The sequence below is a fragment of the Dipteris shenzhenensis genome, chromosome 26 (assembly GCF_047967505.1).
Source record: "Dipteris shenzhenensis isolate YYH24624 ecotype China chromosome 26, Dip_SZ_1.0, whole genome shotgun sequence".
In the NCBI taxonomy this organism is placed as follows: Eukaryota; Viridiplantae; Streptophyta; class Polypodiopsida; order Gleicheniales; family Dipteridaceae; genus Dipteris; species Dipteris shenzhenensis.
The window spans coordinates 51,813,008-51,834,140 of NC_141621.1; the positions used below are offsets into that span (position 1 = coordinate 51,813,008).

The 21,133-nt window shown below is 43.0% G+C and overlaps 2 protein-coding genes across 3 annotated transcripts in view; both read left to right on the plus strand.

Annotated features, from left to right (window-relative positions):
• The window catches only part of EIF4G (eukaryotic translation initiation factor 4G), a 47,422-nt gene extending 38,585 nt beyond the window's left edge, over positions 1-8,837 (plus strand). Inside the window, exons 12-13 of one of the 2 annotated variants that reach the window (XM_087397123.1) lie at positions 8,206-8,274; positions 8,497-8,837. In XM_087397123.1, the coding sequence (XP_087253249.1) occupies positions 8,206-8,274; positions 8,497-8,571 (144 nt within the window). In that variant the 3' untranslated portion in view covers positions 8,572-8,837. The remainder of the gene's footprint in view (positions 1-8,205; positions 8,275-8,496) is intronic. The other variant, XM_087397124.1, reaches the window with a different exon arrangement.
• Positions 8,838-16,045: 7,208 nt separating this feature from the next.
• LOC147885252 (uncharacterized) lies at positions 16,046-18,984 on the plus strand. The gene is made up of 10 exons (XM_087397125.1): positions 16,046-16,254; positions 16,396-16,491; positions 16,682-16,772; positions 16,855-16,991; positions 17,100-17,343; positions 17,432-17,536; positions 17,624-17,806; positions 17,908-18,109; positions 18,197-18,706; positions 18,791-18,984. Exons 2-10 carry the CDS (start codon positions 16,451-16,453, stop codon positions 18,859-18,861), a joined length of 1,584 nt encoding a protein of 527 aa, XP_087253251.1. The 5' UTR covers positions 16,046-16,254; positions 16,396-16,450; the 3' UTR covers positions 18,862-18,984.
• Positions 18,985-21,133: the final 2,149 nt, after the last annotated feature.

Genomic DNA, 21,133 nt, shown 5'->3' on the forward strand with positions numbered 1-21,133 from the left:
TGATGATGTCCGCACTTCTGGAGGTTACGTATACATGAATTATGCAGCCAAGGATGTCAAGGACAAACTCTTAATGCATAAGTTCAAAGGGGACACTCGCATACCTAATGAGCTGGAGGAGTGGCTTACAAAGTTGGAAGATTACTTTCGCTTCTACCCAAAGCAGGATGAGCACCACAAAATCTTTGCGGATATGCACGTGCAGGACTATGCACATACTTGGTGGCGGTATATGAGGGATTCATCTCAAAGGCCAACCACATGGAGGGGTTTTAAAGAAATCATGGTTTTAACCTTCGTATCCCCACTCATCTTGGATCAATACTTGTCTGAATTCTATGCATTATCGTAGACTGGTACACTTCAAGAGTATTTGCAGTGCTTTCGGAGGCTTGTAAAGGATGTATATGAGAAAGGGAAGTTGTTGCATTTCATCCAGAGATTGAGTCTTTCCCTGGCTGCAGATGTAAAGACACATAACCCTCAAACAATTGAGCATGCAGCCCAGTTGGCAGAGGTGTATGAGCCCAAATATGCCAGTAAGTATAAAATGGCAGTGGGCAGCGCATATATGACTGCAAATGAGGTTGAGAAGAAGTCTAAGGTGACTGATTGGCATGATAGAAAATCAGCATCAGCACCATCACCATCACCATTTCCGAGGTTTCCCTCTGTTACAAGCAGCAAGATGCCATATGCATCTGATGCTAAGTAGCTAAGCTAGGTGTTGGAAATGAAAATCAGAATTTAAACAGCACACCAGGGCTATTACAGACAGCAGAAAGCGGGCAAACTTATGCTTTAAGTATGGTGAGGAATGGACTCCTAAGCATCGTGAAGTTTGCAAAATGCATAACAGTGGCACTGTAAAACTCAGCATGATTATTGAGATATCGGATGATGAGGATCTAATGGATGCTTCTGAGACCTTGGATGCCACTCATGATGAGCTAGAGGGTGCACATGACGTGGAAGAAGCTCCAGATACTGGAGCCACGAAGGGGGTTGATTTACCCTTTGATCCCGGTGGTGCTATTGAACAAAATATGCATGGTATACAATCAAATGACATTCAGCCCACCTGTGGCATGCAAGGCCGTTCGCCTATTGTCTTTCATGTGGAACATCAGGATGCTGTGACTTTTTATGCGTGAGAGGATGCAAATGGAAATGCTCTTGTGGACGAGGAGGAGATCTATTGGGATGTGCAACAATTTATGCTCTCTCTTCTCATGCCTTGATGGGTGCCAAAAGTGCTGACACAGTTAGATTGAGAGGACAAATTAATGGCATGATTGTTCACATGCTTGTGGACAGCAGTAGCACTCATAGTTTCATCAATTCTAAGACCTTACAGAAGGTGGGACTGATTGCTACTAAGATTGATCATGGGCTGAGAGTAGAGGTGGCAAATGGGCTGCATTTGATCAGTAAATTTTGTTGCCAAGATGCAAGGATCAAGCTCTTTCAGGATTATGAATTTCTTGGGATCTCTTGGCACTGGACATGGGCCCAATAGATGCTGTCCTGGGCTGCAATTGTTGAAAATCTTTGGGTAAAATCAGCATGGATTTGAATGCCCTATCACTCAGCTTTGTCCACAGGGGTAGAATTATAGCATTGCATGGCATTGCCACTCCTAAATTGCAGGTCATTTCAGCAAGGCAGCTGGCCAGAGAGCTCAGGAAGGAGCATGCCCTTTATGCATTGAATGTGTCAGTATCTCAGGGGAGTAGTATTCTTCGTGTTGAGGATTGTGATATGCAAGAGTTGCTCTAAGAGTTTGCTGATGTATTTGCTGATATGCCGTCCCAATTGCCTCCCAAGAGGGATGTGGATCATGCCATTGTTTTAGAGCCTGGCAATAAGCCCATAAACAAAGCCCCGTACCGTCTTTCTAAGGTGGAGCGCGAGGAAGGGATAGATAACATGTTGGAAGAACTCAAGGGTGCTCAGTTTTCATGAAGATAGCTTTGAGGTTTGGTTATGATCAAATCACGGTGAAAGAAGGAGATGAGCGCAAGACGGCCTTCTGCACATAACATGGCTTTCTTGAATTCAATGTGATGCCTTTTGAAGTGCCCCTAACCCTCCTAGCTAACTAATACATTGGCCATTGCCTTAAATATTACAATATTGCCAACAGACAGTTAGCAAGTACATAAAAGTAGGTCTGAGATGAAGTGCAAGTACACCTAACAATATAGAGATCCATCAATAGGTGGTTAGAAGGCCACAAATTGTGTATAGGCATCTTCTTAGGCTACTGGAGTCAAAAGGATATTGGCTCTACCAAATCTTGCCAATAGAGACATTTCAAGAGCATGACATTAAAGAAAGAGGTGAAGCCTTGTTCGTGGAGGAAAAGTAGACGAAGGAGGTATAGGCTCTGCAAAAAGAAAAAGAAGAAAATAAAGAAACCTTTAGAGATAATTGAATTGCATTAATTTGCATACGTGGGTAATTTTTTATGCTTGGTCGCCAAATGTCCAATAGGGTAACCAATGTCCTTGGGTTATTTATTGAAAGGTAATTAGTATCGGACCACCAAAGCGTTAGTACAGAGAGCGGACATTGAGGGGGTGAATCCACATCCATCTAGATCTAGTTACTCATGTGTAAGGCCCACCATGAGAGCAATAGGACAGATGAGGCTCGGTTACATCAGCATCTTGTATTAACATGAAAAGGTAGGTGGACAACATGGCAATAAGGTATGCCCACATGGTCTTTTTTTCAGTCTATTGCTGACCTGGACTACAGGTGCTGATGTGGCATCCATACAGATGACGAGGCATAGTTGTATTGGTGACATGGCACAATGGTAAAGCTGATGTGGTTGTCGATAGATGACTTGGCAGTAGTTGACAAGCCTCATGGTAGACTTGTGACGTGGCAGTTAGGTCATGTATCGAAGGTGCTAAACATGGCAAGTCAACCACGTGAGAGGTTGGCTGGTCGATTTCAACCTAGGGCTGGTTGCCCTACATACTTGCTTTCAAAGTGGGCTTTTCACTCCGTACAATCACATTTAACTCATTTGCCGAAATGGTAGGGTGAGTTATACTTCAGGTGTATAATTTCTGAAGATGAAAGGTAAAGCTATTTTAAATGGCCTTATCAAGGAATGTGGAAGAGTTGCAAATATTTTTGGATTATCCAGCTTTTATAGAATGCAAGGCAACATCTTAGAAGATAATTTTTGATTATATGTCAAAGTGGCTGAGAAACGTGACGAAAAGTTTCTATGGAACGTACAGAACACCAAAAGAAGGGTCATTTAAAAAAAAAATCATTTTTTATTTTGTAAATAAAAATTTGGGGGTTGGTTTTTGGTTTCTTGTATGTATATGCGATGCAATTTTAATTATATATATTAATAATTTTATATGCTTTATATACTATGTATTTTTATTGTATAACTAGAACACGTTTCTAGGAAGAAGTCTTATCAAAATCTTGAAACATTTCTAAACAAAACTTGAGAAATGCGTTTCGCAAAATGTTTCTAGTAACACTGGAGGTATTATTTATGTGGTGCTAGGTTGAGATCCTCTCCGATGAGGAAAATATCAAATCGTGGTGTATTCAGTCTAAGCTAGGAGGCTTAGGCCTGGAGGGTTAAGGAAAGGAAGGGCTTGCCATAGGTCTATTGTTCCTAGTTACGACACTTATAAGATGTCTTGCTTTCTGGCTTTGTGTAGAGCCTTCCAGACACTAGAATGTTCGTGTGGATTGGTTCAGGCATGCCCATCCATAATGGAGTTTATGGTTTCTACCTTATGTTTGTAAAGAGTTTAAAAGTGCACTATCTGTTTTAGAGGATGAGTTTTGTGTACTGTTGCAATTGGATTGGCTGTTAGGTCCGGGATGGCGTGCTGATGAACTGCCACTATTTTGAAGGTTGTCATTTGAAGCAGCTATCCATAGTTACCAGCCGAAACGGAAACGGAAGAAACGGAGTTTCTGGGCCCCGCCGAAACGGAAACGGAAGAAACGGCAATATGATACAATTTATGTATAAAAATTTATTTTTTATACATAATATAATTATCAATAGAGTGCAAATCATACATAATACAAATTACAATTATCTATACTTGAAGGTTGAAGCTTCAGGTTTCAGCCTTCAAGCATCTGCCATCAATGCATCATTCATGATTCATGCCTCTATGATTCTAAATTCTTGAATGATGCTTCAATAATCTGAAATCAACATGTATCATGAGTCATGACTAACAAGTTTGGCATTACAAGAATCTGAAATTTAGAAGTTTGAAGTACTTAAAAGTTTAAACTTAGCACACAAGTTGAAACTTGAAACTTGAAACTTGAAAGTATTCAATGTCCAGACTCCATAGATGATCATGATTCATGGTCCACAAATTTCATGATCATGATTCATGACTCATGACTCATGAGTCATGCAAGACTCAAAATGAAAGCACTCATGGATGATATAAAAAAAAGCAGCAGGACTACTGATCATCTGCATCATCCATGGACTCCTCATCATCGTCATCCTCTGCGTCCTCAGATAAGTTCGAGGCATTTGTGTCACTGTCTGAAGAAGAATCATCAACATCAGGATCAGGACCATCGGGTGCAACTGAAGTACTAGCACCATCTCCAGATGGTTGAGTGTATGATCGTGTGTGGTGTGCTGGTGCTGACAGCTCCTCATACAACATGGTGTATATGTCCAGCTCCTCCCGTGGGATATCTGGTATGACCTTCATCTTCTCCACGTCCACCTTGTCTACATTCACTTGGCGAGGTTCGGGGCAGCTGGCGGTGAACTCAAGGAGACGGAGGTTGCAATGACAAAACACCAATCGCTCCAATTGAGCCGTGCTCAATCTGTTCCTCTTCTTTGTGTGAAAGAGGACCCAAGTGCTCCAGTTCCTCTCACAAGGACCGGAACTGCAGTCCTGTGAGAGAACACGTATAGCAAGGCGTTTCTGCCATAAGCCAATTAAGCCGAGATAAGTATCAGGAACTTGATAACTTTAAACATATTTGTAGTAGATAAAACTTCAAATTACTTAACGACTAAGCTCCAACTAGTGGCGTTGAATTTTGTCTCTTAGACTCTTACCAAAGTAGGAGTACAGTTGCCATATTTCTCCCACCAGGAGACAGGTTGCAACTGTGTCTCTCGGAGCCTAGCCGTAGGTCGACCAAAGGAGAGGCTGTGATTGCGGAACAATAGAAGTTCATCCTCCAGTCTTCATTGCATCTCCAAGTCACCACCCGTCCAATTTTGTAGATACTGTTGCATCCCCTCCTCCAACTCGTCATTCTCATATTGCTCTTGACTGCGCCAGAGCGGATGCAATACATGTGCCACCGCATGGATTGGGCGGTGGAACCAATGCCACCGCTTATTCCATATAGCACGGATGGACTCAACCCTAAATCATGCCACAAGAAATTAGAATGCATTATGCATGCAAAATTCATAGACTATAGATAATAGTACATACATAATATATATCTGAAAATTCCAGGCTTCATGATAACAAATTGCCATTTAGTAACTGCAATAATTATACATATTACAAAAGTAGGAAGTCTTACTTATCAGGCGATAGGGAAGTGTTTCTGTTGAGGGCCTCTCCAATCTTGTCCATAAACTCGTACAAGAGCCCTAATGTGCTTCCCTCCATGTCTGTGATGCGAAGCACCGTGTAGATAGGATTAATCGATTTGATTAATGCCTCCGCCTGATTCCACCAAGACTCATCCATGATCATGCGAAAAAATTTGATAGACTTTGCTTGGCCTCTATCATCCCAATCTCCCCACTCCCGAGACACAACCGTGCGCAACAAGCCCTAGTGCACTCGCACAAGCCTCTCCACCACTATGAACATGTAAGCAAACCTTGTGGCTGGAGGTTTCAATAGCTCAAGGTCACTGTAAGCCCGATAGATGCTGAGGACTTTGGGTCTCTTCGTGACAAACTTGACGATACTGCGGGCTGTGGAGAAGATGGCATCAATCCAAGGTATCTTCCCTAGGTCCTCCATCAAAAGATCAAGGCAATGTGAGGCACAGGGTGTCCACACAATCTTAGGGAACTCATCTTCTAACATGGCACCCATTGACACACAATTGCTGCCATTATCTGTCACCACCTGCACCACATACTCAACACCTATCTCCATAATGGCTGCCCGTAAATGCTCCCAAATATACAGCCCTGTAATCACTGTACCTGTAGTGGAAGCGTCTATGGCTCTCAAGAACATGGTTCCCTTGCAAGAAGACACTAAAATATTGTACACATTCCTCTTGCGTGCATCTGACCATCCATCGCATAAGAGTGTGCATCCATATTTTTTCGAAGTCTCTTTCAAGGGCTTCATTTGGTCTTCCACACATTCCCTCTCTCTTCTTAGCTCTCTTGTCCGCAAGGCCTCATATGTAGGCCCTTCCCATTCATACCCAATGCGGCTTACGGCTCTCATGGCCTTCCTCCATCGTGTAGTCTTCGCCACATGAAAGGGTATTGGACATTGTATGAAGAGCTTTGTGAGCTCACTAGTGGCCTCCTTCACTGCTTGCTTTTGCAAGCGTGCTTGAATGCTAGACCTTTGCAGTGATCCTCTTTTCCCCGCACTAGCATCCACACTAATTGATCCATGTGGCAAGGGTGTTCTTGTGGCAGTAGGACCCGCGCTCGATGTAGTTGATGCCCCTCTACTTCTCTTTGCAGAACCCAATGTGCTGGCATCATCCAATGGCTCAGTGTCAGCAGCCTCTTCTTCATCTTGCAGCCCTTGTCCTCCATTTTTTGCAGCCAAGGCTGCCATACGCGCACGCTTCCATTCTGTTAGGCCACCTTTCACTGCAGTAGGCACGAACTCACAAGGTCCTACATCCTTGCTGGGAACACCTGCTAGATGGTCTTTCACCCGTGTGACAGACCCCGTCTTGCTTATGCCGCAATAGTTGCATCTCCACTTCTTGGAGCCACCGCCTCCTTTATAACTATCCAGGAGGGAGACATGGACCCAATAAGCATCTCTCGGCATTGAGGAGGATGGAGAGGTGAGAAGGAGGATGGAGAGGTCACAAGTCACTCGTGAGAAAGGATGGGAGGTAGACCGTAGAAGAAGGATGGAGAGATAGAGGTAAAAGAGGATGGAGAGGTAGAAGTGAAGGAGGATGGAGAGGAGGAGGATGGAGAGGTAGAAGGTAAGATTAAAGAGAGGATGGAGAGAAGAAGGATGGAGGGATGGAGTCAGGAGAGCAGGCTGCCAAGCTGCAGGCTGCAGCTTGCAGGATGGAGAAGATGGAGCAAAGGATGAAGAGGATGGAGAGAGCTCAGAGAAGGATGGAGGTGACGGTAGGTCCAAGAGCAAAGGATGGGATGGAGAGAGCTTGAAGAAGGTGGAGAGAGGAGGAAGGATGCACAAGAGGAGTAGAACAGGCGGGAGGCGGCGAAAGACGAAGAGAAGCGCCGAAATCCCGTTTTTAGGGTTAGGTGAAAAAACAGAAATTACGAAACGGCGTTTCTTGACGAAACGCCGTTTCCGTTTCGGCGTTTCCGTTTCTGCCCACGAAACGGGCGTTTCGTGCAACTATGCAGCTATCCTTGTCTACAAGGAATTAATCACACTTGGCTTTGGTTGACTAGGCATTATGATGCCGGATGCAATTTAGGTGAATGACTTGTTGTGGGGTATCATAAGACACTTGGGACTAGGTTAAGCTATTGGCAGATACAGTAGAGGGTATAAGGTAATAAGTGGAGACATTGTTTTGTGATGTTGCAAGTTGGCTGGGTTTATATTCTCAAGGGAATGGCATACTGATGGAACTGGGACTATTCTGAAGGTTGTCACCTGAGGCAGGCTGCAAGTATCATTTTCTGCGAAGGATAGGTGGTAATTCTGCATCTAGGCTTTTCTAGGTTGGTCTTCGAAGTATGCTGAACAGGCCATTGTAGTTATGTTTATTGTTTGGCTTGTAAATAAGTAGATGCTAGCGTAGTTTGCATCTGTAAGTTCTCCTATGCTGTTCTTATTTAAATTTGCCTTATATTGATGGAAATCGATATATATTTATGCCAAATATAGGCCGACCTCCTTCCTGTGCATGCATGTTGAAGGGTGCCAAAGGGGTTGGTACTAGGTAGTCACATGGTCTTCAGGTTTATTGGCCTCTTTTACGGCTCATGGGTCTGGAATTTTACAGGTAATCTCTCCATCGGCATATTTCAAATGGCAAGATGATGTCAAGGATTCCACTCTTGTAAGGGATAAGGTCTCTCTTCTCCCCCCGTCCTTCCCTCTTCCTCTTTTCTTGGTTCTGGTTGCTCAGTTTTCTCTTTGCGTAAGTGTGCACCCTTGTCTGTGTTCATGTTATTTCATTAGAAATCAAAGTCTCTTGGTCATAATAAATCCAGATTTGGGGTGCTTTTTTGATGAGCCGTTTACTTGTAGATAGTATTGTCTAGTAATTTTAGGAATGGTTGGCTGTATGCAGACTGATAGGGAAGTTTATAAATGGTTGTCATGGTTGAAAGCAGCTTCTGACAACACAGAGGTTGGTGGTGATTGATGTCCTGAAAAAATTAATCTAGTGCTGGAGCATTCCCTTAGAGTGTGGAATCGGATTTGTGTATAGCAACCGCAGAGACCCTCAACTGACCACAATTTTTAATGGGTAAATTGTCGGGCAATTCTTAGTCCAGACTCCATACTCAATGATTTTTTGCTGTTCTAGTTAGGAATGCTGTCACAGTGGAATCAGAACTACAGGAAAATGACAGTGAAAATTTTCCTGTAAGCTGTAACTTTGTATATTTTTCAAGCTAATGAGATTTCTCTCTCTCGTCTATGTCCTCTCTCGTCTTTGTCTTGGTCTCTTGGTTTATCTTTCTTGTTTACACTTGATTATTTGTATTCGTAGAAATGTCATCATGACATTGAGGTCTTTTTATGTAGAGACGCAAATGAAGATTAAATGTTGTCAGGCAGAGAAATTTTGGGATATTTCAACATGTTGACTCTATAACATAGTAGTTTGTCACTAATTCATCATTTGGGCTTAATGGGCTGGGGCCAGATCGGTTGACAGTCTGTCTGAATTTGTAATTGTGCAAAATATGAAGCTATGGGTGTCCTAGAGGGCCATATAGCAAATTGAGGCCTTCAAAGTAAGGCCTTCAAAGTTATTTTTATCTGCCGTCCTTGGTTCTTCCAAGGTAAATGGTAGTGAGGGCCACAAATGTTCCAAAGAACCACACTTCGGAAAATTTGTATTGTGATTGTGTGTAAAGTGGTTTTTGGTGGTGCCAATTGTATGGGTCTCTAGACATTGTGAAAATACTAGTCATGCATTGGTCTTGGTTACACGCGATAACTTCGCAAATCATTTGCGTCTTTATAAGCATCTCCATTTTAACTGTTACATTGCCTAGCATTGCTTTGTTTATGTGTGGGGCAATATGTGGGCACATTTTGCACAAAATCAATTTGTTGTAATACTATAATTACGAAATTGGTTTGTGATCGCTTGTGACCATGATCAATTTTGCAATTGTAGTGCCTACTCTACATCTAGGGAGTTTAATTGAGATGAAAGCAAAATATTAAAAAAGCAAGGTGTGGTAGTCAAAAATTGTAAATTGAGGTCTTGCTTGAAAATTTTCTACTTGTAATTTGGCCCTCTTAATTGACACTTGAAGAGTTTCTTTTGTTTGAAGATGTTTTAGTTTTTGAAGAGTTTCTTTTGTTTGAAGATGTTTTAGTTTTTGAATTTGTTCAATTGGGGCATATTGGTTTTCCTAAAGTACATCAAAGCAATTTGAAATTATAGAAGAAAATCTTTAAATTGTCAAATATTCACGTCAATGGATATAGGAATTCTTGAAAAATACAAAGATGCCCTAAATATAATAGCGGAAAATCGATCATAGCTACACTTAGTTTTTGTCCTAATGGAGAGGGTAAACATGCTTTTTTCATAAAAATTTTCCATTAGGAAGTAGTCTCATGAAGAATTTAATATTTTTTTTGTGAACTAATTTGAAGGGAGGAAATGCCATGAACATTGTGGCAATAAATGTGCTTAATAAGTTAAAAGAACAAAAAATGAAGGTTTTTTATGTGCGCTTGAGGCATATATGATGCATGATTTTGGGAACTTAGCATGCATGTTGGATTCGAAAAAGCATGCATGTATTTTCCATGGCCTCATGGAACCTCTGTTTCGGACGGATGGCTTGCCCTGTGTGCTGTCTCGCAAGCTATGTGTGATTGATAAGTGGCTTGAGACTCCTTCCTTATACAAATTTTGGTTTTCTCGCATGTATTTCGTCCCTATTCGAGAGTGTGTTCTCGCATTCTCGGAGTCTTTTGTCGGGATAGTGTTTCTTGTAGTGATAGTCCCTTGTCCATGCTTAGCTCACGTAGTATCTACAGCTCTTTTTAGATTGAGCCTCCCATGTCTTGATAGTTGATGATCCAGTACAGCTAAATGAAGACGTTGGAGAGGCTACAGATTTGATGGCTCCGATAGTTGTAGCAACAATGAAATTGCAGCATTTCTTGCGCGACAAGGATAAGCAAAGAAATAGGCCCTTCTCCATGAGATCGGAGAAGTTCCTCCATAATTGTTTGTTGCAAGGCATTCCAATGGATCAAGATGTTCTAATGAATCGAGACGTTTGAGTACACAAGATCATGCAACATGGAAGAACCAAGTCCCTCAAAGAACACTTTCCCAAACTCCTCCTAGAAGCCTCTCCGCAAATCCATCAACCATAGCTGCAATGGTCGGCATCGTCCCAATGCGAACTCTTCTCGGGAATGGCTCCCCAAGACTTTCCTCTATTGCCATGGCTAGCAGTGCACCCCCACGAACACCTCACGTCCATCTGATCATGTTGTGGAGGTCGGCACTCCACCCTCACAAACTCCTCCCAGAAATTACCCCAAAACATCATTTGATCATATCTCGTAGGTGGGCACTCCACCCCCACGAACCCCTCCCAGAAATCCCTCCATAAGAACATCTAATCAAGAAAGCAGAAACGAGCTGCATGGAGCCATTCTAGCCATTTGAGGATAAATCTTTGCATTGTTTTTTTGTGTTTCTGCACACCCCGGTGGTGATTTCCAAGGGATTGGTGCCTGTGCAAGGTATGGCTCATTTGGAGCATATGTATGTGTGTGGCCTTACCTTCAATCCAAATGATCCGTTACCCCTTGATTTTAGCAAATGGTGAGTAGACCATCGATTGCGTCCCCTATTTCCCACCTTCGTACGCTAGAGATATGCCTATGTCGGTTCAAACAATGCCAAATTTCTTAGTGGATCAAATCGAGGATATACACAAAGCAACAAGTGTCATCTTGAACACTTGTTGACATTATATTAAAGGTTGTTGTCTACTTGATCAGCCCTTTGATGCTCATGCTTGGCTCTCTTGCATCTAATGATGGCGCGCTTCAAACAGAGAGTAAAAGGAGTCTGAAGGGAAGAGGAGGAGGAGATGAAGCAGAGCAAAGTGGGCAACGGGTCGTTGATGGAGACAGACATGCCTGGGTAGTTGTCCGACGTGGTGGTGGCATTGAGAGACTTCCAAGAAATGGTGGTGAAACTAATCTTGTAGCCCTTGCTTGTGCAGCTCCACAACATTATCATCGTCCTGCAATGCTTCCTTTCGAGACATGTAGTGGTGAGCGAAAGAGGTATTGGTCAGTAGCTGTCTAAGTGCCGCCTTAAAGGCAAGGGGTTCCTCTGTGTGCGCACGGAATCCACTTGTTGAGCAGTCCTACTTTAATGAGATTGATAGCAATAGACCCTTTACAAATCAAATGTCGTTTCTCTTCCATTTTTAAACATATCCATTCTACGTTGTAGTACATGTCATTCACTATAGGCTTTTCTGAATCTTTTATAAGTTTCAAACTTTGTTCCATGGGAGTGGCTACAATCTTGCAATTTGCCATATGAAACTTCTTCAGGAGACTGTCAACATATTTCAGATGACTCATGAAGGTAATGTCTCAATCTCTCCAGAACTCAATACCAAGACAATAGTGCATAAGTCCAAGATCTTTCATGTCGAACTCTATAGATTAGTCTTGTTTTAGCTTTTTGATGAAGCTATCCTTGCTACTTATAACAATCAGATCATCTACGTACAAAAGTGCAAACCTGATTCTCCTTTTTTTGAGATGGCAAACTTGATTCTCCTTTTTTGGTTCAACAGAACATGCTGGTTGTTGCATGTAGACTTCCTTGTCTAGATAACCATTGAGAAATGCATTCTTAACATTGAGTTGATACACATTCCATCTACTAAGTGTCACTAGTGACATGAAGAACCATATGGAATCCATCTTTGCTACTAGAGCATAAGTATCATCATAATCCTGACCATATTGCTATGCAAATCCTTTTGCAACAATAGTCTGGCTTTGTATCTTTGAATGCTTCCATATGGATTGTACTTCACTTTGTATACCCATTTGTTTGCTATGGCTTTCTTTCTTGGTGGAAGGTCACATGATTCCCAAGTATTATTCTTGTACAAAGCATCCATTTCTTCATTCATAGTAGTTTGTCATTCTGGCTTGTCAACTGCATCTTTGAACAACACTGGCTCTTCTGTAGCCATGATGGTAGTCATAAGAGCATAGTTGGTAGTTTCTAACTAAATTGCTTTGCCTCATTGAGCATATGTCAATTTGGCTGATGGTCTACTTTCCCTAGTAGACCTTTTGAGTTGTGGTTCTTCTTGGGGTGCTTCTGGCAATTCATGCTCATTTTTATCAATCTTTTCTGTAGATGACTGAGTAATCTGTGTGTCTATCTCTTGTGTATTTGAGGTTTTCCATTTTGATTCCTCATCAAAGATTACATCTCTAGAGATAATGACCTTGCGATTGATGGGATCATACAACTTGTATGATTTGTTGTCTTCATTGTAGCCAACCATGATGCATTTGCGTGACTTCGCATTCAATTTTCTGTGATGATCGTCATGTATGTGGGCATATGCTATGCAACCAAATATGCGAATTCTGTCCTCACATGCTCTCTTTATAATCCATGAGTTCCAATTTGTCATCTGTCTGACTCTTTCTTGCACATTGTCTATTCTTGAGTTGTGCAGCTTCATTGCTACTTTTCACACCCTTTAATCCTATGCAAATCTTCTCGATTGTATGTTGTTTGAGTTCATGTTTTTTTGTGATTGCATGGGTATCAGGCTTCTATGGGGGACTTGAATTTCACATTTTTAGTTATGTGTGTATTACCATTAGGAAGAGTCCTTCAAGGGCCACGTTTTATTTTCGTTAGCTTTATTCATCTATGAAGCAACTACCACACATCATGTCTAATTGTCCATGTGTTCGTTGCCCCATTTTGGCTACCATGTTAGTTGCTCATACTAATCTGGTTGCATGAGTGGTCCACAGTCTTCCATTTTAGTTTAGGCATGACTATCACTCTACCAACATGTTCTCTTCACTGTCCAAATTCATTAGTCTCATCTAGATCCTTTGCATTGATCCCGTTGTTGAGTTGCTATCCATAGTGCCGCACTTGCTTGTTTTTTCTATTATCATTATTTTGTCTTTGTTGCACATTAGTCCATTTTTACATTACTCTAAAACTGTTGTTGCAATTTATTTTAGCTACAACTTGCTACATCTGGTCTAGTGGTCCATGCTATGTTTGCGTCAGTCCATTGTTTGCTATTAGTTGCTTTTGTGGTTTGGTCCTCCTACATCAATTTGTGATAGCTGCTTGTTGCAATCTACGCTTTTTTCCCTGCACCTATATTATCTTTTGCATGTTCTATAACTTTGTTTGCACTCTGCTACCTTGATGTTCACATTAGGTCTGCTTGCTTGGCATGTTGCACGATACTTAGTGGCTATTTGATTCATGTGTCAATTTGCTTCCTTGATTAGCTTGTGCACATCCTTGTCTATCTTTGCCATTTGTGCTACAGTCCAATTCTTATCACATCTCTTACTCAACCCACTTGCATGTGCAGCCTGCCATTGCTTTTGGAGCCGGCTCTACCGCTGCTATTGTTTGTTTGCTTGAACTCCACTCAATCTTTTTTCCTATGTGATTTAAGGATCTGGTGCCCTATTGTGATGTAGCGTGTGCACGCGTGAACGCGCGTGTGTGTGTGCATGCATCAAGTCATGCCCCAAGTCACGTATAGTTAGAGCCATTAGCTCCAATACCATGTTGATATATTCAGCACATGGTAGCATCTATTGGAGCCATGTATTGGGGCACCTATTATTGAGAGTTGTGTATTGAGGGTGCCCTAATCATCAACCACCTAGCCACTCCTACGAGCCTCGTTCCCAAAAGTAGATTTGGGGGCATTTGAGGTTTCATCACTAAGGTTTTATATGCCTTAACATTGGGCTACCCACTTTATATGTGGTATTAAGCCCATTTATATTTGCAACATGTCATTCTAAGGTGTGATGTTCCATTTGCCCTCTCCCTACTAGCAATTGCACCTTCATGCACTCATGATTTCACTCATTCTCATAGATTTGAAATTTCAACAATCTAAGAGTTTTATGTCATTTGATTGTAGACTTCTTTTTCTTAGACTGCAACACTTGATGAGGAGCTCCTTCACACTTACCCATGGACTATGCATAGAATGGTTCATCCTGTCATTACATACTTTGCTTGATCTTTTCCCTTTTCTCGATCGTTGAATCCTCTCTTCCAACATTCTCTGGCCAAATGTCCTTCTTTATGATGTTTCTTCATCAAAGTTTTAAATTTGCAAACTTGCCCTTAGAATTGAAGCTAGTAAGCATGCAATACTTTTAGCATCAAAACTAGATGACTCTTGATGCATAATAGCCTCTTGTAAAACGTTGCTGATCAAGCTAGATAGAGTCAAAGTTTGAACATTACAAACAGTCTCCAAGATAAAGGAAGCGCTAAAAAGAGAATCGTAACCTATTAACGGGCGAAAAAACATAAAGCTTGCTTACGTTCATGATATTACTATGTAACTGCCTGCTTGTTAAGGAGGTTGATCATTTTCTTTTCCTTTGAAGAGTGAAATATATTGACATGTCTGCGCCAACGTGTCCATTGTTCCATGTATCACTTCAGCAGTTTAGTCCACGTGTCATTCAGATGGTTTGGAACCATTGAAATGGTTGTGACATCAGTGTCTTGAAATACGAGCCTTGTGCCTATGAGCCAGTCCCCATGGACCGGCATCTCCGAAGAAGCTGATGATTGTGCACTATTTTTGCACCCGCCCTGGTTTTTGTGGAGTTGGACCACCGGAGAAGTTGAGCTCATTCAAGATGTGGCTAAAGGCACCCTCGAGAGACCAGAGATGCCCACTCCACGCTTTCTGTACCAATTTGAGCAGATTGTCGTGACAGTCTCAAAACTAGCTTGCATTAACTCTCATGCTCCCTTTGGTTAGTTAAGAAGATGGAGCAAACGAAGTCGAACTCCTTATGGTTGGTAAAAAGCCTCCTTCAGTCAATCCATGGGGATCGGCTCTAAGAGCCAATGCCCACGAGCCCAAAAATGTGAGGCTAGAGGCGCACAGGGCGCAAGATTCAAGGACCTCCCTCTAGGAAAACTTTGTTCACACGAGTTTTTACAGGGTGCTCTCCCTGGCGAGACTTTCACCTGCTAGTGACTTGCTGTACATTTCTGTACCCCTCTGCCTTCCCGGTAAAACCTAAAGGATGACTGGCAACATGTCAAACTCAGTGATGCACTTGAAATGGGAGGTGCCATTTCTAGCACGTGGGGATGTTCTGCGCGGGGCTAGAATGGAAGCGCCACTTGGAGCGTGTGCAGTAAGCCTGATGCCGTCGCGAGGCTTGAATTGACAAGTGGAACACTGGACACGTGGGAGGATGACTAGGCAAGACACGTCACGATAAAGCAACATGGCAAGACTTTTCAAATGTTGGCCAAGGTCCAAGAGCTACCCTTTCATTGAAAGCAATAAAGCAAAGCAAAGCAGAGCAGAGCAGAGCAAAGCAATGGGCAGCCCCCTCGCAGCCTTCGCCGCCGCGATCTTGTTTCTGTTAGCTTCTGCTTTCTGCTCTTCCTCCTCTCAACCCTTGTTTAAACTCCCACACGCCAATTTGGAAGACAGGATTCGCGATTTGATAGGACGAATGACCCTGGAGGAAAAGATCGGGCAGATGACACAGATTGAGCGATCAGTTGCTAGTGCATCCGTAATTCGTAGCTACGCTGTAGGTGAGTCGAGCTCCAGGGCCTTCTTCAGTTCTACTTCAGCTGATATATCGTAGCTTTTTGTACCTGCATTTGGATTAGTGACCTGTGTTTTCACACGCGAAACAACTTTCCCGATAGCTCCGCTTTTGCTGTGGTGAGCAGGAAGCATTCTGAGTGGGGGAGGAAGCGTTCCGGCAGATCGTGCCTCCCCGAGTCAATGGGCGGATATGGTGGACAGTTTCCAAAGGGCTGCTCTAGGTACGCGTCTGGGAATTCCGATCATGTATGGAATAGACGCAGTGCACGGCCACAACAATGTCTATGGCGCAACAATATTTCCACACAACGTAGGCCTCGGTTGTACAAGGCGAGTGCTCATCGTGACAAATCAGCTCCTTGTTGGCTGGAGTGTGAGTTTTCGCTATACCTCATAAGGCTTCCACTGCAGGGATCCGGAATTGGTAATGAGAATCGGGGCTGCGACTGCGTTGGAAGTTCGGGCAACAGGCATCCCTTACACTTTTGCGCCCTGCATTGCGGTATGGCTCATCTGAAGTACTGCAGGTAATTTTGTTCACGTCCATTGACGATTCACCCTGGTCCCCTGTCTTTACTGACTAGGTCTGTAGAAACCCAAGTTGGGGCCGCTGTTATGAAAGTTATGGCGAGGATCCTCAACTCGTGAAGAACATGACAGAAATCATCGTCGGCTTGCAAGGAAATCCTTCGACTCTAGGCTTTCCTTTCGTGGCAGGGCAGTAAGTTTGCATGCCTTCAGTCACGACAGGTGTAGATTTTGCAAAAATCGTATCTAGTAGCGACATAACAACTATGTCCTTCACTCGGCACTAATATTCTGGCCGTAGGCACAATGTGGCCGCTACAGCGAAGCATTTTGTAGGCGATGGTGGTACTGTGAACGGCATTGACGAAAACAACACCGTGAGTAGCTTCAAGAAGTTGATCGACATTCATATGGTTCCCTATTTTGCTGCTGTTGCAAAAGGGGTAGCGACTGTCATGATTTCGTACAGCAGCTGGAACGGGCAGAAAATGCATGACAATGGTTTTCTCATCACCCATGTTCTCAAGAAGCAGCTGGGGTTTAAGGTGAATCGAACTTGTCTTTGGTGATCGTCAGTGAGACTGATTGTGAAGAGGCAAATTTGCCTGATTTCTACAAGTACATTGGACGCAGGGCTTTGTGATTTCGGATTGGCAAGGGATCGACAGGATTACTAGCCCACCTGACCGGAATTACACTTTCTCGGTGATGGCCAGCATCAATGCTGGCATCGACATGGTAAGGGTAATTTCCTCTGTCTTGCGATCCCCCCAGATTATTTGGGGCGAGACTGACTTGAAGTGTTTGGTCGGTTGATGGGTACAGATCATGGTTCCGTATAACTTCGCAGAGTTTCACGATGACTTGCTAGGCCTCGTACGCTCAGGGCATATTGCGATGAAGAGGATCGACGACGCAGTTCGTCGGATTCTGAGAGTCAAATTTGTGACGGGACTCTTCGAGCACCCATTGGCGAATCGTTCTCTTACTCACATGGTTGGCGCTCAGGTAATTTGTTTGTCGTCACAGTGCCACTTTGTGCCTCATGTACTCTTGTTGTTTCCATTGCAGATCGCACGAGTCACTGCCTTGTGCTGTATTTTTCCCAGGCCCATAGAGATCTAGCTAGGGAAGCAGTCCGAAAGTCCATAGTGCTGCTGAAGAATGGGAAATCTGAGGATGCACCATTTCTGCCACTGGACAAGCGAGCACCCAAAATTCTTGTTGCCGGGAGCCATGCCAATGACATCGGAAAGCAATGCGGCGGGTGGACGATCACTTGGCAGGGCGCAAGCGGGAACACAACCGTGGGTGAGCGAGCTAGCTACTTCCTAAGCAACAGTGATCAGTCACAGTGTAGGCTCAACCAAGCTGGTTGACGAGGGGCATGGTGTGCAGGGACGACGGTCCTGGAAGCTATAAGGAGCAGCATGGGCAGTTCGACGGAGATAGTGTACGAGGCATCACCGGACGCCAATTTCTTCGAGAGGAACGAGGGGTTCACGTTCGGGGTGGCAGTGGTGGGAGAGATGCCATACGCAGAGTTCATGGGGGACGATTCGAAGCTGAGGATAGCAGAGGAAGGCATAGATTGCATAGAGGAGGTGTGCGGGCATGTGAAGTGCGTGGTGGTGCTGATTTCAGGAAGGCCATTGGTGGTAGAACCATATGTGGGTGTGATGGATGCGTTTGTGGCTGCATGGTTGCCTGGCACTGAGGCCAGCGGCATCACCGATGTGCTTTTTGGAGACTTCCCTTTCCAAGGAAAGCTGTCTACCACTTGGTTCAGAAGAGCAGAGCAGTTGCCCATGAATGTTGGAGACCAACACTACGACCCTCTTTTCCCTTACGGCTTCGGGATGAGCTCTCGCACGCCAGCACACGCAGCAGCACCACCACCTACAAGCGGTAACTTCTCTCCTTCCTCATTTCTTTCACTAGTTTCTCTCACTCTCTAGCCAATAACTTCTCATTCTTGTTTGTCTTTGCCAGGCAGGGTACCCCTCTCATCGATGTTCCAACTTGGTTTCCTATTGCATTACATGCTCATATTGTATAGGTAGGCTTCCTCTCTCTCTTTCTCTACACACACACAAAAACACAATTTTGGTATTGTAACACCTTGTATTCTATTGAGCCAGCCAAACACAAAATATTTAATACTCTTATAGCATACCATGGCCCTATGTGGGAGCCCTTAAGGTTCACATGACGTCCATGGTCCTGACTACCATGTGTACATTCTAGAAATACACAAAGTTCACACTTAGAAACCGACTAGTGCTAGATCTTCAAGTTCATGTGTGCTACTTAATGTATCTTTAAATGTTATTCTTCCAATAGATACATGTTTGAATGCCTCTTGGATTCAAAACAATAGTTAGAATTGTAAAACTTATGGGAAGCAAAGATGTTCTTTGTACAACCCTATAGGAGCATGTAATATAGAAGACACTTAAACATTGAGAGACAAATCTTACATAACACATACAAAACAAAAGTAAAGCACAATTGTGCCTTCAATGTGGGAATTCGTGCAAGAAATCAGTGTTGGAATGGGGAGGATGTGTAGACAATGATCCATCAAGGTACATGCCCATGCACACGTGCGTACCTTGATGAATTATTGTTTGCTCTTTTATGCACATGTACTTTGATGAATTATTGTTCACTCCTCCATGCATGTGTATCTTGATGAATTGTTACCTACTCCATCCAATGTTCATTCCAAACAAATATGGGAAAACGATCACAAAAATGGTTGACCAATTAGCATATGTGTACAAGATTAGTAGAAGATGAGTGAAAGTACAATATAGTGTCTAAAAATGTACTTTTTTAATTTGGCAAAAAGATGATGGAGCATAGATATATTCCTAAAGCATATGTTTGTTACAACTTGGATCCTTAGTAAAATTGCGTAAAATTCAAATCTTTCCCCACACATTAAGGATTCCGTGATCTACAATCATTCCTCGCATAGCAAGGATTTCGTGAAACTCACCCTCTCCCTCTAGTCATGCTCTCCTTCTAGTCTCTCTTAGTGTCTATAATCTCTCTTCTTGTCTCAGAGGCTCCTCCCTCTCTCTCTCTTATGTAATCCCTCACATAGCTCTCTTCGTTGTTCTCTTGCAAAGGATCACTTGCATAGGTCTCTCTCTCTCTCTCTCTCTCTCTCTCTCTCACACACACACACACACACACACACATGGTTAGACACATGTATTTGCTATCTGATTTATTGGAAAAAGAACCATAATGTTAATCAGAGGCAATCTTCCATTTCTCTGTATAATAAGATTCATTCACCAAGTAGGCATGTATAAATGCTAGTACTTCCTATCCCATTATTAAATCAAGATTACCCACATGGTAGCCAATGTGGCAGGTGCTTATGCTTTATGTGCTTGTTGTCTACATGGAAGCCCAAGTGTTGTCCATGTGGTAGCCTTGCTTTCTTTGTCAGATTAGTCCATGTGACAGGCTCAAGCATTGGCTACATGTTAACTAACCTAACCTAGCCCACCTCCCCCATGTTCTCCTCATTTGAGAGCTCATAGATGAGGAGGTGGCCATCTATATTCTAATAGCCCCTCTCATTGACATATCGTGGGCTGGTCCCAACATGTCGATTCCATGGAGAATTCCTCTAGAAACAACTCGGAGTTGTTGTCATCCTTTTGGTCTTTCGGCCAATGGCTCCTGCTTTTAGGTCTAGTCTTGCACAATAGAACTATCTTGGTACACAAGTCCAACCAAAATATAGCACTAGGCCATGAGCTCCTAATGAGATCACAAGCAAATACTCTTCTAGACTTAGCACATTCTATCCTTTTGCATATGTCTCTATCTTCACCATTGAGTCTTCAACAAGTCCACCATGTTTAGCTTCTAGCACCCTAATTTCAAGCTTCCAAAAGCACCAAGACTTCCCCCTTTGACTTCTAGGAAGTTATTACAACTTCCAATCTCTCAACACTTGACAAATGCAAGGCACAAAGTCTGCCCAAAGCATGCTATTAAGGTTCTAATGACTAAACAAGGAAGACACATACTAGAAATCTAGTTGCTTGTCTAATTGTCTAAAAGCAAACCATGCACCTCATAGAGGGCATACCTAGCTTCATTGTGTAATCCTAAAATGCCCCCTTCAATATCATAGCTCTCATCTAGCCTTGAATCCATAGGTCCTTCCAAAGAGTCCTCCCTCATGTCAGTGATACTAGCCAAGCACTCATTAATGTCCACCTTCACAAAGGTTACAGACTGCTCTCCACAATACCTCTTAATGTCAAACATGCTTACTATAAACTAAAGTCTGCATACCTTACCTCG